General features: G+C 55.6%; 1 protein-coding gene across 7 annotated transcripts in view; it reads left to right on the plus strand.

The window, feature by feature from the left end:
* IKBKG (inhibitor of nuclear factor kappa B kinase regulatory subunit gamma) overlaps positions 1 to 8213 on the plus strand; it is a 21642-nt gene extending 13429 nt beyond the window's left edge. For 5 of the 7 annotated variants that reach the window (XM_043458012.1, XM_043458010.1, XM_043458011.1 and 2 more), the window contains exons 4-10: positions 2031 to 2149; positions 4248 to 4400; positions 5203 to 5299; positions 6320 to 6463; positions 6721 to 6863; positions 7038 to 7099; positions 7343 to 8213. In XM_043458012.1, coding sequence (XP_043313947.1) covers positions 2031 to 2149; positions 4248 to 4400; positions 5203 to 5299; positions 6320 to 6463; positions 6721 to 6863; positions 7038 to 7099; positions 7343 to 7485 — 861 coding nt within the window. In that variant the 3' untranslated portion in view covers positions 7486 to 8213. The remainder of the gene's footprint in view (positions 1 to 2030; positions 2150 to 4247; positions 4401 to 5202; positions 5300 to 6319; positions 6464 to 6720; positions 6864 to 7037; positions 7100 to 7342) is intronic. The other 2 variants (XM_043458007.1, XM_043458009.1) reach the window with 2 other exon arrangements.
* The last annotated feature ends 3786 nt before the right edge of the window (positions 8214 to 11999 follow it).

Below are 11999 nucleotides of genomic sequence, written 5' to 3' on the forward strand. Positions count from 1 at the left end.
GCCTTCTCCGACCTGCTAAGTGTCATCAAATAGATTCTAAGATACATCTTGACAGGATTTCCTGATGTATCCGACATGAGCTGTGAGAGATAGATGGGACTCAAGAAAGACTTGAAGGTTTTGTCCTGCCAACTAGATCATGGGTTAGCCATCTACTGGTAACAAGGAAGGCCATGAGTGGAACTGGCCTCTGGGGATGATCAGGAGTGTAGTTTTACCGAGGTTAGTTTTGAGAGGATGACTAGATAGCCAAGTGGAGATATTCATCTAACAGGACAGGTGGTGTGGGCTATTTGCACTCTTAGGTGGGGAAGGCCTCACTAAGTTGCCGTCGAGTAAGCCTGGAAGACAGTGAGGACATGAGCCATATGGATATCTGGGGAAAGACTGTTTTAGAGGAGAGGAAAGTATGTGCAAAGGTCCTGAGGCAGGAGCATACCTGTAATGTTCAGGGAAGACTAAAGAGGCAAGCATAGCTGGGGCAGAATGGAGAGGGGCTGAGGAGGTAGTCATGGTGGGGACAAGTCATGTGGGATTAGTAAGCCAGTGGAAGGATTCAGGCTTTGATCCTGAGTGTGACAGGAACCGGGGGAGGGAGCTGTGCTATGTGGATTCCTCTGGAGTGTGGGGGATATTATGGATTGTTATGTTTCCCCCAAAGAAATGTCCATATCCTAAACCCTAGTACCTCAGAATGTGACCTTAGTTAAACATGAGGTCTTTGCAGATATAACCAAGTTAAGGTGAGGACACAGTAGCTGAGGATGGGTTTAAATCCAATGACTGGTGTCCTTAGAAGAGAAACAGACTCACAGGGAAGATGGTCACATGATGATGGAGGCAGAGATGGAGTGATGCAGCTACAGCTGATGAATACCAAGGACCGCTGGCCACCCCCAGAAGTCAAGGCAGTGGCCTGGAGCTGATCCTTCCCCGAAGTCCTCAGAACGATCCAGCACTGCTGACACCTTGCTCTTGGGCTCCTGGCCTCTAGAAAGCAATCTGTTCCTGTTATCTTAACCGCCTGCCAAATTTGTGGTCTTTTTGGGTAGCCCTGGGGAACTCCTACAGCCACAGGGGTGGAACTGGGAGCCTGAGCAAGCTTATTGCAGCCTACCAGCAAGGGGCTCTCAGGCTGGGCCCAGTGGTGGGCTGCAGTGTGGGCGTTAATCCATAGGGTGTGCCCATGGGCTTCAAGGTGGAGAAGTTAGACAGGCAGTCAGATAGCTAAGTTGGGTTGCAAGAGACAAGTCGGTCCTGGAGGTGGGACTCTGGAAACTCTCAGCCTGTGGAGGGTACTGAAGGCCTTAAGACAGAGCAGGTCATCCTCACATGCGTGTACATGGAGAGGGTCACGGGCTCGAGACTGCCCTTGAGAAGGAATGGTGGATGGGGCTGGGTGCATGTGTGTGAGTGCATCAGTGCGCATGTGCAGGCCCCCAGGCCTGGCTGGGAGGTCTGTGTGGTGGTTGGTACTGAGGGGCGGGGAAAGCCGAGGACTGGGGCTTGACCCAGGGCTTGAGCAGGCCTCGGTCTCAGGGGACTGTAGTCTGGACAGCTTGATGAGGGGAGCTGGGCAAAGGGGAGTTGGGCCAACTCTTGCATCTTGTTGCTGTACAAGTCTTCTGGAAATGGTGTCTGTCCACATCACCTTCCAGTGGCCTGGGGCCCGTGGAGTGGAGTGTGTATCTTTGTCACTCTGTTTGAGTCTTGCCTTCCCTAGCACTGAATCTCAGAGGTGGAAAGGCTCCCACGTCCCTGCCTCTCCTTTCCCCCCATCTGCGGGGATGAGGAAGGCCTGGGAGGAGGGGCTCACAGGACGGGATCTCTTTCCACCGCTTCAGTTGCCTGGATGAGGGGGAGATGCTTCCAGAGGTGGAGGTTAGGTGAGGGGGGCTGCTGAGGGCAGCCCTCAGGAGGCCTGTCACTGTGTTTCCAGGCTTCCCCTGGGACTTGAGGGTGCAAGGGGCAAGCAGCTGGCAAGAAACCACTGCTGACAGATAGTGGCTCTTTTTTTTTTTTTCATGCAGCAGATGGCTGAGGACAAGGCCTCAGTGAAAGCCCAGGTGACATCCTTGCTGGGGGAGCTGCAGGAGAGCCAGAGTCGCTTGGAGGCTGCCACTAAGGAGCGCCAGGCTTTGGAGAGCAGGTGAGGTGGCAGGGAGGGTGATCCCAGTCCAAGGCCACTGCCAGGGACAACAGGACCCTTTGGGAGCCTCTGGAGATGTCCTCTGTGACAGGACACACAGGACTGGGGGTACTGGGTGTCCAGGATCTGGGTCCCAGTGCACCTGTGGGCTCTCTGATCTTCTGCTGGAGTTTGGCTTCTTTACTGAGTGGGTGTTTCTGGAGTGGCATGGAAGGGCAAGCCTGTGGGCTGCAGGGAAGCCCTCCCAGCTGAGGTTGATGACAAGGAATGGGCATACACCAGGACCCCCAAGGGCAGAAGACACAGGTCAGGGGTGAAGACCCCCACGCCTTTGGTTCCCTGTCCCCCTCCCTTGAGGGGGCCCCCAGCACGGTTACTTCACCGGCAGCAACAGAGGTCCCCCTGGAGACCTAGGGAGCCCACTCGAGACTCGGCACCGCGAGTATTATTGATGGTTGATGGCTGTCATTCACATGCCAAACTTCCCGACCCCCAGAGGAAAGCAGGTGCGCCCCATAAACCACCGTGTGGTGCCAACAGCTGAGGCACAGAGACCACCCTTATCAGTAGGGAAAGTGTCTCATCGATGTCAAGGACTCACACCAGCCTACTGCTCAGGCACCACCCCCAGGCCAGCCTTGCACACCAGCCCTTTTGTAGTTAGCGTCCTTAGGTCCTCTGGTTGCTCTCTTCTGCAGAGGGAGTTTCCTGCAAGTGAGGTTATTGGGTCAAAGGGCACGGATGTTTCTGTGGTTCTCACGCTGCCCCACTGCAGATGCCCCAGACTGATGGGTTCGGGCTACAGGGTGGCCCCAGCTCTCACAGCACGAGAGGTGATCAGGGTGCCCCGGGTGGTGTCTGGGATGCCTTCCTGAAGGCGGCTGGGGGAGCAGGCAGGAGGTAAGCACGTGTGAGTTTGCTGCCCTCTAGGAAAGAGACGGTGAGGGGGGAGGCCACTCAAGGCTGAGCCTGCTGGCTCTGGGATTGTTACATCCTGCCGTCTTCCCAGACATGCCTCTGTCACTCCATGTTGCGAAAAGGCACATGTAATTTTTAGGACACTCTGGTATCTTCTCTGCCTATCTTTTTTTCTTTGCACCTAAAAGAAGCTGCTGGAGTTGGGATGCTGTCAGTGCAGTTTTGTAACTGCTTTTGGTCCTCTAACGACCCTGGAGGGCCGTTATTCCAGCAATTATAGGCTCTTGGGTGCCTTGCTTTCCTATCACTCCACCTCCACTCCTACCCCCTTGGCTGAGCACGTACCTGCTGAGCTAGACAGCTCAGGGCAGGAGGCGTCTCCCATCGGGCCCCTGGCAGGTGGCAGTCCCATCCGATGATGGCAGTGACAGGGCTGGGTTTTGTCAGCTCACAGACGGGATCTGCGTCTGTTAGACTGGCCCAGGCGTGGAGAGATGCTGGGACCAGAGCCGATCTCCAGCAGCCCCTCGCCATCACCCTGCAGTGGGGCTGAGGCAGCCTCAGTCCAGCAGGTGGCCTGGCCGAAGCCTGGACCCAGAGTGCAGGGTGCTGTGTGGACATAGGAGACCCGGGGCGGTGGGGGGTGCTGGGCCATCAGTGCTGTGTCCCCGCAGGCAGGAAGTCGGAGGCTCTTTGGGCAGGTGTGGAGCCTGCATGGCTTCTGGAGCAGTGCCCCTTTCTTGCTGCCCCCCATTTGTTACTTCTCCCTCTCCACCTTCTAGAAATTCTATCAAGGCTGGCTGTCTCTGCTTCTTTCCTTGCAGTCCCTCCTGACCCGTCCACTAGACGGCTCTGGCCAGCACACCCAGCACCCGCCTGTTGTAACCTCATGGGCAGGTCCTGGGGCTCCTCTCCCCTGGGACCACCTCCTTCACCCCCAGAACAGCCTTCCTGGATGGCTGTCCCCAGCCCAAACCCACCCTGAGCCAGGCGCCCCACAGTCGTCCTGTCTCCCCGGCTAGCGCCCATCCCAGTGTCACCTGGAGTCCTCCCCCTTCGTCGCTCTGTGCCAGGACTGGTCCCCCGCCCTGGTGTCTGTCTCGGCACCATGTGGCGGGGGTGCTGGGCTGGCCGGTAGCCCCCCGCCCTCGGCCTGCCTGTGACCTCCGCTTCTTCGCAGGGCCCGGGCGGCCAGCGAGCAGGCCCGGCAGCTGGAGAGCGAGCGGGAGGCCCTGCAGCAGCGGCACAGCGTGCAGGTGGACCAGCTGCGCCTGCAGAACCAGAACATGGAGGCTGCCCTGCGCATGGAGCGCCAGGCCGCCTCAGAGGAGAAGTAAGTGGGCTGCTGTTGGGGGGAGCCCAACGCTGTCCCTGACCATCGTCACACCCCAGAGAGGCGTCCTGGAGAGGGTGACATCCTTTACTCTCCCGTCCACATTCTGATTCCACCCTCTGGCCCACATATTCACAGCGTCCTGTTGAGGATCCTGCTTTATCTTTGTTGGGGTGTCTTTTGAGTCTTCTTTCATCTTAAACCATCCTCCTGCTTTTCTGGATTTTCATGAAGTTGACTTTTTTGAAGGGGACAGGACAGCTGTCTTTAGTTTTATTTTTTGCACATAAAAATACATATTCTTCTGAAAAAGAACTATGTCTTCCAGAATAAATACTTTGAGACTGATGTTGTATTACATTTTTATAAATTTCATTCGTTATTGTCTCTGGTTCACTAAAAACTGCTGGACTCTCCTGTCTGCTGCTGCTTCGGTCAGTCTGTTGTGACAGGTTTTTTATTGTTTTTCTTTTTTGTTGTTATAGTGTTTTGATTGAAGTTATTTAGTTTTTGTTGTGATATGTTTTGATTGAAGTACATGAAGAAAAGCCAACCTGACAGAGATGTGTAGTTGGACCAAAGCTCTGCTTTGTGATACACATTGCTTTCTATACTTTTTCGAAAACGTGTGATTTAAGGAAAAGGATATGAACTAGGTAGCAAAACTTGCCTCGGAGCTGACGGCTTGCAAGACCCGGAGGCACCCCAAAAGCCTCATTCTGGCCTTTGGCCTTGAGGAGAAGGAAGGGGGTGGAATTGAACGCTGTGGCTGGATCAGGACAACGTGGTTTCTTTTCCTCAGGCGGAAGCTGGCCCAGCTACAGGTGGCCTATCACCAGCTCTTCCAAGAGTATGACAACCACATCAAGAGCAGCATGGTGAGCAGTGAGCGGAACCGAGTGAGTACAGGAGAGGTGTCCTCTGGGTGTTGGGGACTGACCTGCCCCTGTCTCCTCTCCCTGCAGTCTGGGAGCTGATCCCCTCCCCGCCAGATCCGGGATATTGGAAGTCAAGGCCCTGCCTTAACAGACTCACAGAGCTAGCTTTGGAGAGGGATATTCGATTCATCCTAGAGCTTGGTCAGGGCCCTGGAGTGACAGGTCAGGCCAGACTGGGGGGAGGTGGAGATGCTTGGACTGTGTTGTTTGCTGCCCATGGTGGACTGGGGGCGGGGCTCCAGATTCTCTGCTCTGAGCAGGATCATGCTTGTCTCCATGGCTGCTTCCGCCTGCCAGGCGTCCCTTGGGAATGTTTCCGTACCAGTATTGAAGGTAGCTGGGAGCCCTGTGCCTCGTTGGTCATCATCAGACCTATCCTGAGTGTAGTTTTTAGTGATCACATTTCAAGGATATAGTTAAAACAGAAACATACCTGGAAGAGACTTATAAGGGTAAAGCCTGAAACTGGGTCACATGATGAAGAATTAGTTACAAAACCGTGGCCCTTTGACCTCAAGAGGGAAGGCTGGGTGTTTGTGTGTGTGTGTGTGTGTGTGCGTGTGCGTGCATCTGTGTGTGTGAGTGTGTCTCTGTGGGTGGGGCGGAGGCCCGGGCAGGAAAGGGGGTTGTGGGGCATCTGTGAGGTGGCGTCGCAGGAGGACCTATGAGACTCGGCTTAGCAGGCACGTAGTGGAGCACTAGGGCATGAGACTGGTGCGTGTGGAGTGAGTGGCCCCTGTCCCTTGGAGTGTTGGAGGAGGACTGTACAGCTCAGGATGGAATGTCAGCCTGGGGGAGGTTGTGTCAGGTGACTCCAGCGGTTCTTTCTGGCCTCCTCTGCCTTTCCCATGCCTTGCACAGCACCCCGTCTTTGGTTCCTCTTGGTCCTCCTCCCCAGGAGCAGCAGCCGGCCCGGGGACGGCCCGGCCTCCATGGCCGGGCTGGATGAGGCTCCGTCAGCTCCCTGTCCCCCACATCTAGGGACTGCAGCTGGAAGATCTCAAGCAGCAGCTCCAGCAGGCCGAGGAGGCCCTGGTAGCCAAACAGGAAGTGATCGACAAGCTGAAGGAGGAGGCGGAACAGCACAAGATCGTGATGGAGACTGTCCCGGTGCTAAAAGCCCAGGTGAGGGCTTACCCCTGTGGCTGGCCTGCGGGGGCGCAGGCTAGGACACGAGGGCTAGGACTAGGCACGTCTCGGGCGTCATTTGGCAGTGACCTCTTAGAAAGCCTCTGAGCCCTTCGAGACGTTCCTTGAACTCGCAACGCCCTGGTGGGGACCGTCTTTGTGCTGAGGGGCTCTGTTGTCCCCTGTCTGTTCCCCGGGCCTGGCACAGAGTGGCCGATGGACAGCACACGCCACCCCTCTCTTGGTTTTGCCAGGCGGATATCTACAAGGCGGACTTCCAGGCTGAGAGGCAGGCCCGGGAGAAGCTGGCTGAGAAGAAGGAATTCCTACAAGAACAGCTGGAGCAGCTGCAGAGGGAATACAGCAGGCTGAAGACCAGCTGTCAGGAGTCAGCCAGGTGGGTGTTGGAGTACAGGCCCCACAAGCAGTGGCGCTGGGTCCTGGGCCCGTTGGGTCAAGGGGGGCTGGCCTCCCCCTCCCCGCCTTGCATCCCATCCTTCCCCCAGCCTTGTGCATGCTGGAGACGTGACCCAGATGTGTTGATTGGACGCTTTCTTTTCTTTTCTCAAAGGATTGAAGACATGAGGAAACGGCACGTTGAGGTCTCCCAGCCCCCCTTAGCCCCTGCCCCAGGTGAGCGAGCAGTGGGAGGAGGCATGATGGATCCCAATACTATGGGGGAAGAGGGAACTGGACGTGGCCCCCTTCTCCCCATCAGTACACCCGCACCCCAGGGGCAGGCCGAAAGGGGAGATGCTAGCCTTGGTGACTCAGGTGATCATAGCCCAGGTGTTGGTCCTCGCCTTGCCCCACACTTGGTGCAGGGGGACGCACACACAAAGCCCACCCCAACTGGTGCCTGATCTCTTTCCCCAGCTCATCACTCCTTTCACCTGACCCTGCCCAGCCAGAGGAGAAGCCCCCCTGACGAGCCGCCCAACTTCTGCTGCCCCAAGTGTCAGTATCAGGCTCCTGACATGGACACCCTGCAGATACACGTCATGGAGTGCATCGAGTAGGGCTGCAGGCCGCCAGGCAGCCCAGGACTGTGCTCTCTGCTGCTTTCCTCTCCTGTCTGCCTGGGCCTGAACTAGGGGCAGCTGACACAGAGTGGGCGCCCTCTCTGAGCCCCAAGACCTAGCAACAGGGCCCCATGCTTCTACACCCTCGTCCACAGGTTCACTTCACTTAGGGCAACACGGAGCCCCAGTGTGGCTCACCACTGTGCCCTTTTGATTCGTTCTGTCTGCCTGAGCTGCTTGGCTCTGGGGTTCACACTTTTTCCACCTTTGCTGGGAAGGTCACAAGCCACAGCTGGAGCTCCTGGACACCGGCTTCCCAGGCTGAGGTGGGCAGAGCCTTCCTCCCAGCCACCTGGCCCAGTGTCCGGGGCGCAGGTCTTGTAAGCTGGGTGCTGTTCCCTTGGCAGCTGCAGCACATGGGACTGACATTGTCTGCTACTAATGGACATCGGGGTTATCGCTGTGGTACAAAATCCTTGTGCATCTCTCATACGTACCTTGGATTGGATCCTTCAAAGCAGCACCATTGAGTATCCATGGGGCTAGACAGCGCTGGGGCCCCTACCCTGGTGTGCCTTCCTGCTCTCCCCACAGCTCTGCCATGAATGATGGGTGTCCAAGAGTGAGCTCCTCTCAGTTAAGAGTGAGCTTGACTTAGCTCTTCAGAGCTTGAAGGGTCCTTTTCAGTTCTGGTATAAATTGCCTGCTTGGATTTTTTTTACCTATTTTTCTGTTGGGCTGTTAGTCTTTTATTCCTTGACTTACAAGAGCTCTTTGGTCATTGGGGGATCGACTCTTTTTGTGTGTGATGTAACCTGCAGTTATCTCTTCCTCCTGACTTGGTACCGGTGTGTTTGCACTGGAGCCTGTTCTCTTGTCGTTCTGTTTATCCTGCACAGCGTTGTCACCACCTCTTGGTCTGAGGAGGTATGCATGCCACAGGTACACTTGCCCCGTGCTGCCTGACGCTGCAGTTCACCCTGGTCCTCCCCAGAAGCGCTGCCACCAAAGTCTGTGATGCTATTCCCTGTGCCAGTCCCAGATGCCCCAGCCTGGCCAACAGAAGCCACTTCACCATTTCTGGCAGAGTACCAACACCAGAGAACTCTTCCTTATAGTTTTGCAAGAATCTGGATATTTCCGAGGATGTCAATGCTGTGGGTATCAACCCTATAATTGTGGTTTCCTTCTCAGCGCTCAGCATCCCTCTGTGCCCTGGGGGCTGCCTGGTTGGAAACGGGATGGCACAGACTCCCGTCCCTGGGTTTTGTGTGGGACTCCCTGCTATCTGGCAGTGCCAGGGCGGACTAGGATTGGGATATCAGTCTGGATGGATGATGACCCAGCCAGCATCCTGTTCTGAAAATAAACCTGGGCTGGGGGCTTTCTTGTCATCTGCAGGGGTAGACTGGTCTACTTCCTGAAGCCCAAGTGTTCAGTTGCAAATGGTCCTCAGGAACATGTTAAAGGCACAGAGAGGTTCTCTGCTCATGGATGCTCTTTCAAACCATATCCTGCAATTTTTCTACAAGAGCACTTGCCATTTTGGGGGAATGTATTAGTTTCCTGTTGTTGCTGGAGCAGGTGACTACAAACTTGGTGGCTTAAACCATCTAGAATTCATTCTTTCCCACTTCTGGAGGCCTAAGTCTGAAATCCAGGTGTGGGCAGGCTTTGTTCCTTCTAGAGGCCTCTCTTCCAGCTCCCAGTGGTCTTCCTCAGTGTTCTTGGTAGGTGGACGTGTCTCTCCAGCGTCTGCCTCTGTCTCTACGTGGTCTCCACTTCTGTCTGCATGTCTTTCTTCTCTTTCAAGGACACTTACTGGATTTGGAGCCTCCCCCACCCCGAGTCATCCAGGATGACTTCGTCTCCAGATGCTTGCTTTCATCACATCCACAAAGACCCTTTTCCCAAGTAAGATCACAGTCACACGTTCTGGGGGCCAGGACATGTGCATCTGTGTTGGCCACCGTTCAGCCCAGCACAGGGTCATCTTCTGGAGCCTACAGATAAGGACAGATGCGTTCGAATGCAGGCATCTCTGGGATTGGCAGCTCTGTCAGAGGGCTTGTTTTCCGGGGTGATGGTGACCGCTGTGCTCTGCAGAGGCAGGTGACACTGAGGTGAGGAAAAACAGAGTTGAAAGTGGGGTAGGTGCTTGCAGGCTCAGGGACTGTCGAGCTTCAGGCCCTGTCATCTCCAGCTGGACACCCCTGCTGGGGCTGATGCACGCAGCTTGGAAAAAGAAAGAGGGTGGCTCTGTTGGACCACTTGCATCCTGGGTGGTGGCTCCTGGCTGGGTAGGGATTGGTTTCGTGCTTCTAAGATGATGACAGGTGCACCAGAGTGCTTCTCTGACCAGCCTCCTCCTCTGAAAGAAGGAGAGACCCCAGAGTGGTGTGAGGTGGACATTCTCTGCGCCCTCAACCCAGGAGTGTTGCTACAGCTCGGGCAGACGCCCCCACCTAGGCAGCACAGCGACTGTAGTGGGAGCTTCACACACGTTCCACCTGTGCCCCAAAGCAGCTGCTTTGGGGCTGGCTGGGGACCAGGCACCAGCTGGGACCCTCTGTTGTCTGGAACCTTCTCTTCCTGCAGGCTGGGCACCCCTCACACCCGGCCTCCTGCCTCCCGTGGGGCTGACGGGACGTGAGAGACTGAGGGTTTTCAACCAGCCTTCTGAAACAAGGGGCTGGATTCCTCCCGTGAGGGAAGCAGCCTGCCTGCAGGGTCAGCTGTGGCCCCTGGACCCTCACGACTGTGGGTTTGGGTGGTGTAGATGGACAGATAGGACCTCCATGTTGGCATTGCCCATTGCTTCCACACACCCTGCTCCATTACCTGGTTAAGAAAAGGCATGTTAAGAGCAATCAAATAAGCACAATACAAAAGCATTTCTTCCTCATGAATGACTAGAACAACACAGACTCAAACTAGACAAAAAGTGATGTCAAAATGGCAACAAATGCCGACTTCCTGTGCCCTGTTGACAAGGTGTGGGGACCCATTGCCATGGGGCTGGTCGGGCGGGATGGACAAGCACATAGGGAGTGTCCCAGCCTCCTTAACCCGGCGACTTCGGCACTGTCAGGGTGCTGGCTGCAGTAGCATCTGTAGCCACCAAAGGCTGTGGAGTAGGAGGCAGCACTTCTGGAGTGGTGGATACCTCGTCACCTGGAACCCACTCGATCACGTGGGTGTGAAAAAGCCAGCAGATGCAGCGATGTATGAAGTGTGACCCCAATAAAAGAGGGAGAGCTGTTGTGCGCGCCCTGCTACCATTTGGATAGCTGTGGTGGTAGGATTACCAGTGATTTAAGTTTACCTTACGTGTTTATGTATTTTCCAGATGCCCCTCATTTGTATGTATTACTTTGATAGATAGAGAGTGTATGTTCCTGTGAACTTGGTCTGGGGTGGGTGCAGCCAAGGGGTTTGCCTGCGAGTGGCTGGCAGCAGATGGTACGAGGGCAGACTGCTTGCTTCCGAGCTGTGTGTGCACACTTGGGGGGGTTGTGCTGCAAACAACAGAAACGTATTGTCTCCCAGTCGTGGAGGCCGGAAGTCCACGATCCAGGCCTGGGCAGGGTCAGTTTCTCCTGATGGCCGTGAGGGAGGGTGTGTTCCAGGCCTCTCTCCTGGGATGGGAGAGGCTGTCTGTGCCCTGTGTCTTCATGTTGTCTTCCCTCCATGCGTGTCTGAGTCTCTAAGTGTCCACTTTTATAAGGACACAGTCCCATTGGATTAGGGCCACCCTCGTGACCTCCCTTTAACTCAGTCACCCCTGAGAAGACCTAGTCTCCACATGTGGTGGCATCCTCAGGGCCAGCGGGTGAGGACTGCCTGGTGTCTTCTTGGAGGGAACACATTTCCACCCATAATGTGGGATGCCTAGCTGTCTTTTTTTCAAAAATGTCTTACTTCTTTCTTTTCGGCTCTGCTGGGTCTTTGTTGTTCCGAGGGCTTTTTCTAGTTGCTGTGCGCCGGCTTCTCCCTACAGTGTCTTCTCTTGTTGCAGAGCCTGGGCTCTAGGTGAGCAGGCTCAGTAGTTGCTCATTGGCATGTGGGGTCTTCCCGGCCCAGGGCTCCCCACACTGGCAGGCGGATTCTTACCCACTGGACCACCAGAGAAGTCCCTAGCTCTATTTGATAGGAGGCCGAAGAGAGCATTTAGGTGACAGCATATAGGAGTCTGCTGTTAGAAAACAGCTGCTGCTCCACCTCCGTGGTGAATTGGAGGCCTTCCGTGGTCCCCTACCCGCTGATGGGTCAGAAAGGCGTCAGGGCTGAGTGGCTTCCTTGGCCGCAAAAGGACATCATTGGAAGGGCCAGGCCTGACACGTCCCTCGGCAGGCTTTGCTGAGGCGCAGAGAGCAGCAGTGGCTCCTTGGAGAGGAGCTGGAGCCCAGCAGTGTGTTCCCTAGGCCCATCTGCGGTGTGAGGCTTGTACTGGTGACTACCTTTCTGAGTCTCAGGCTCCTCATCCATAAAATGAGACCATCCAAGGTTTG

This window comes from Cervus canadensis, chromosome X (assembly GCF_019320065.1).
Source record: "Cervus canadensis isolate Bull #8, Minnesota chromosome X, ASM1932006v1, whole genome shotgun sequence".
NCBI lineage: Eukaryota > Metazoa > Chordata > Mammalia > Artiodactyla > Cervidae > Cervus > Cervus canadensis.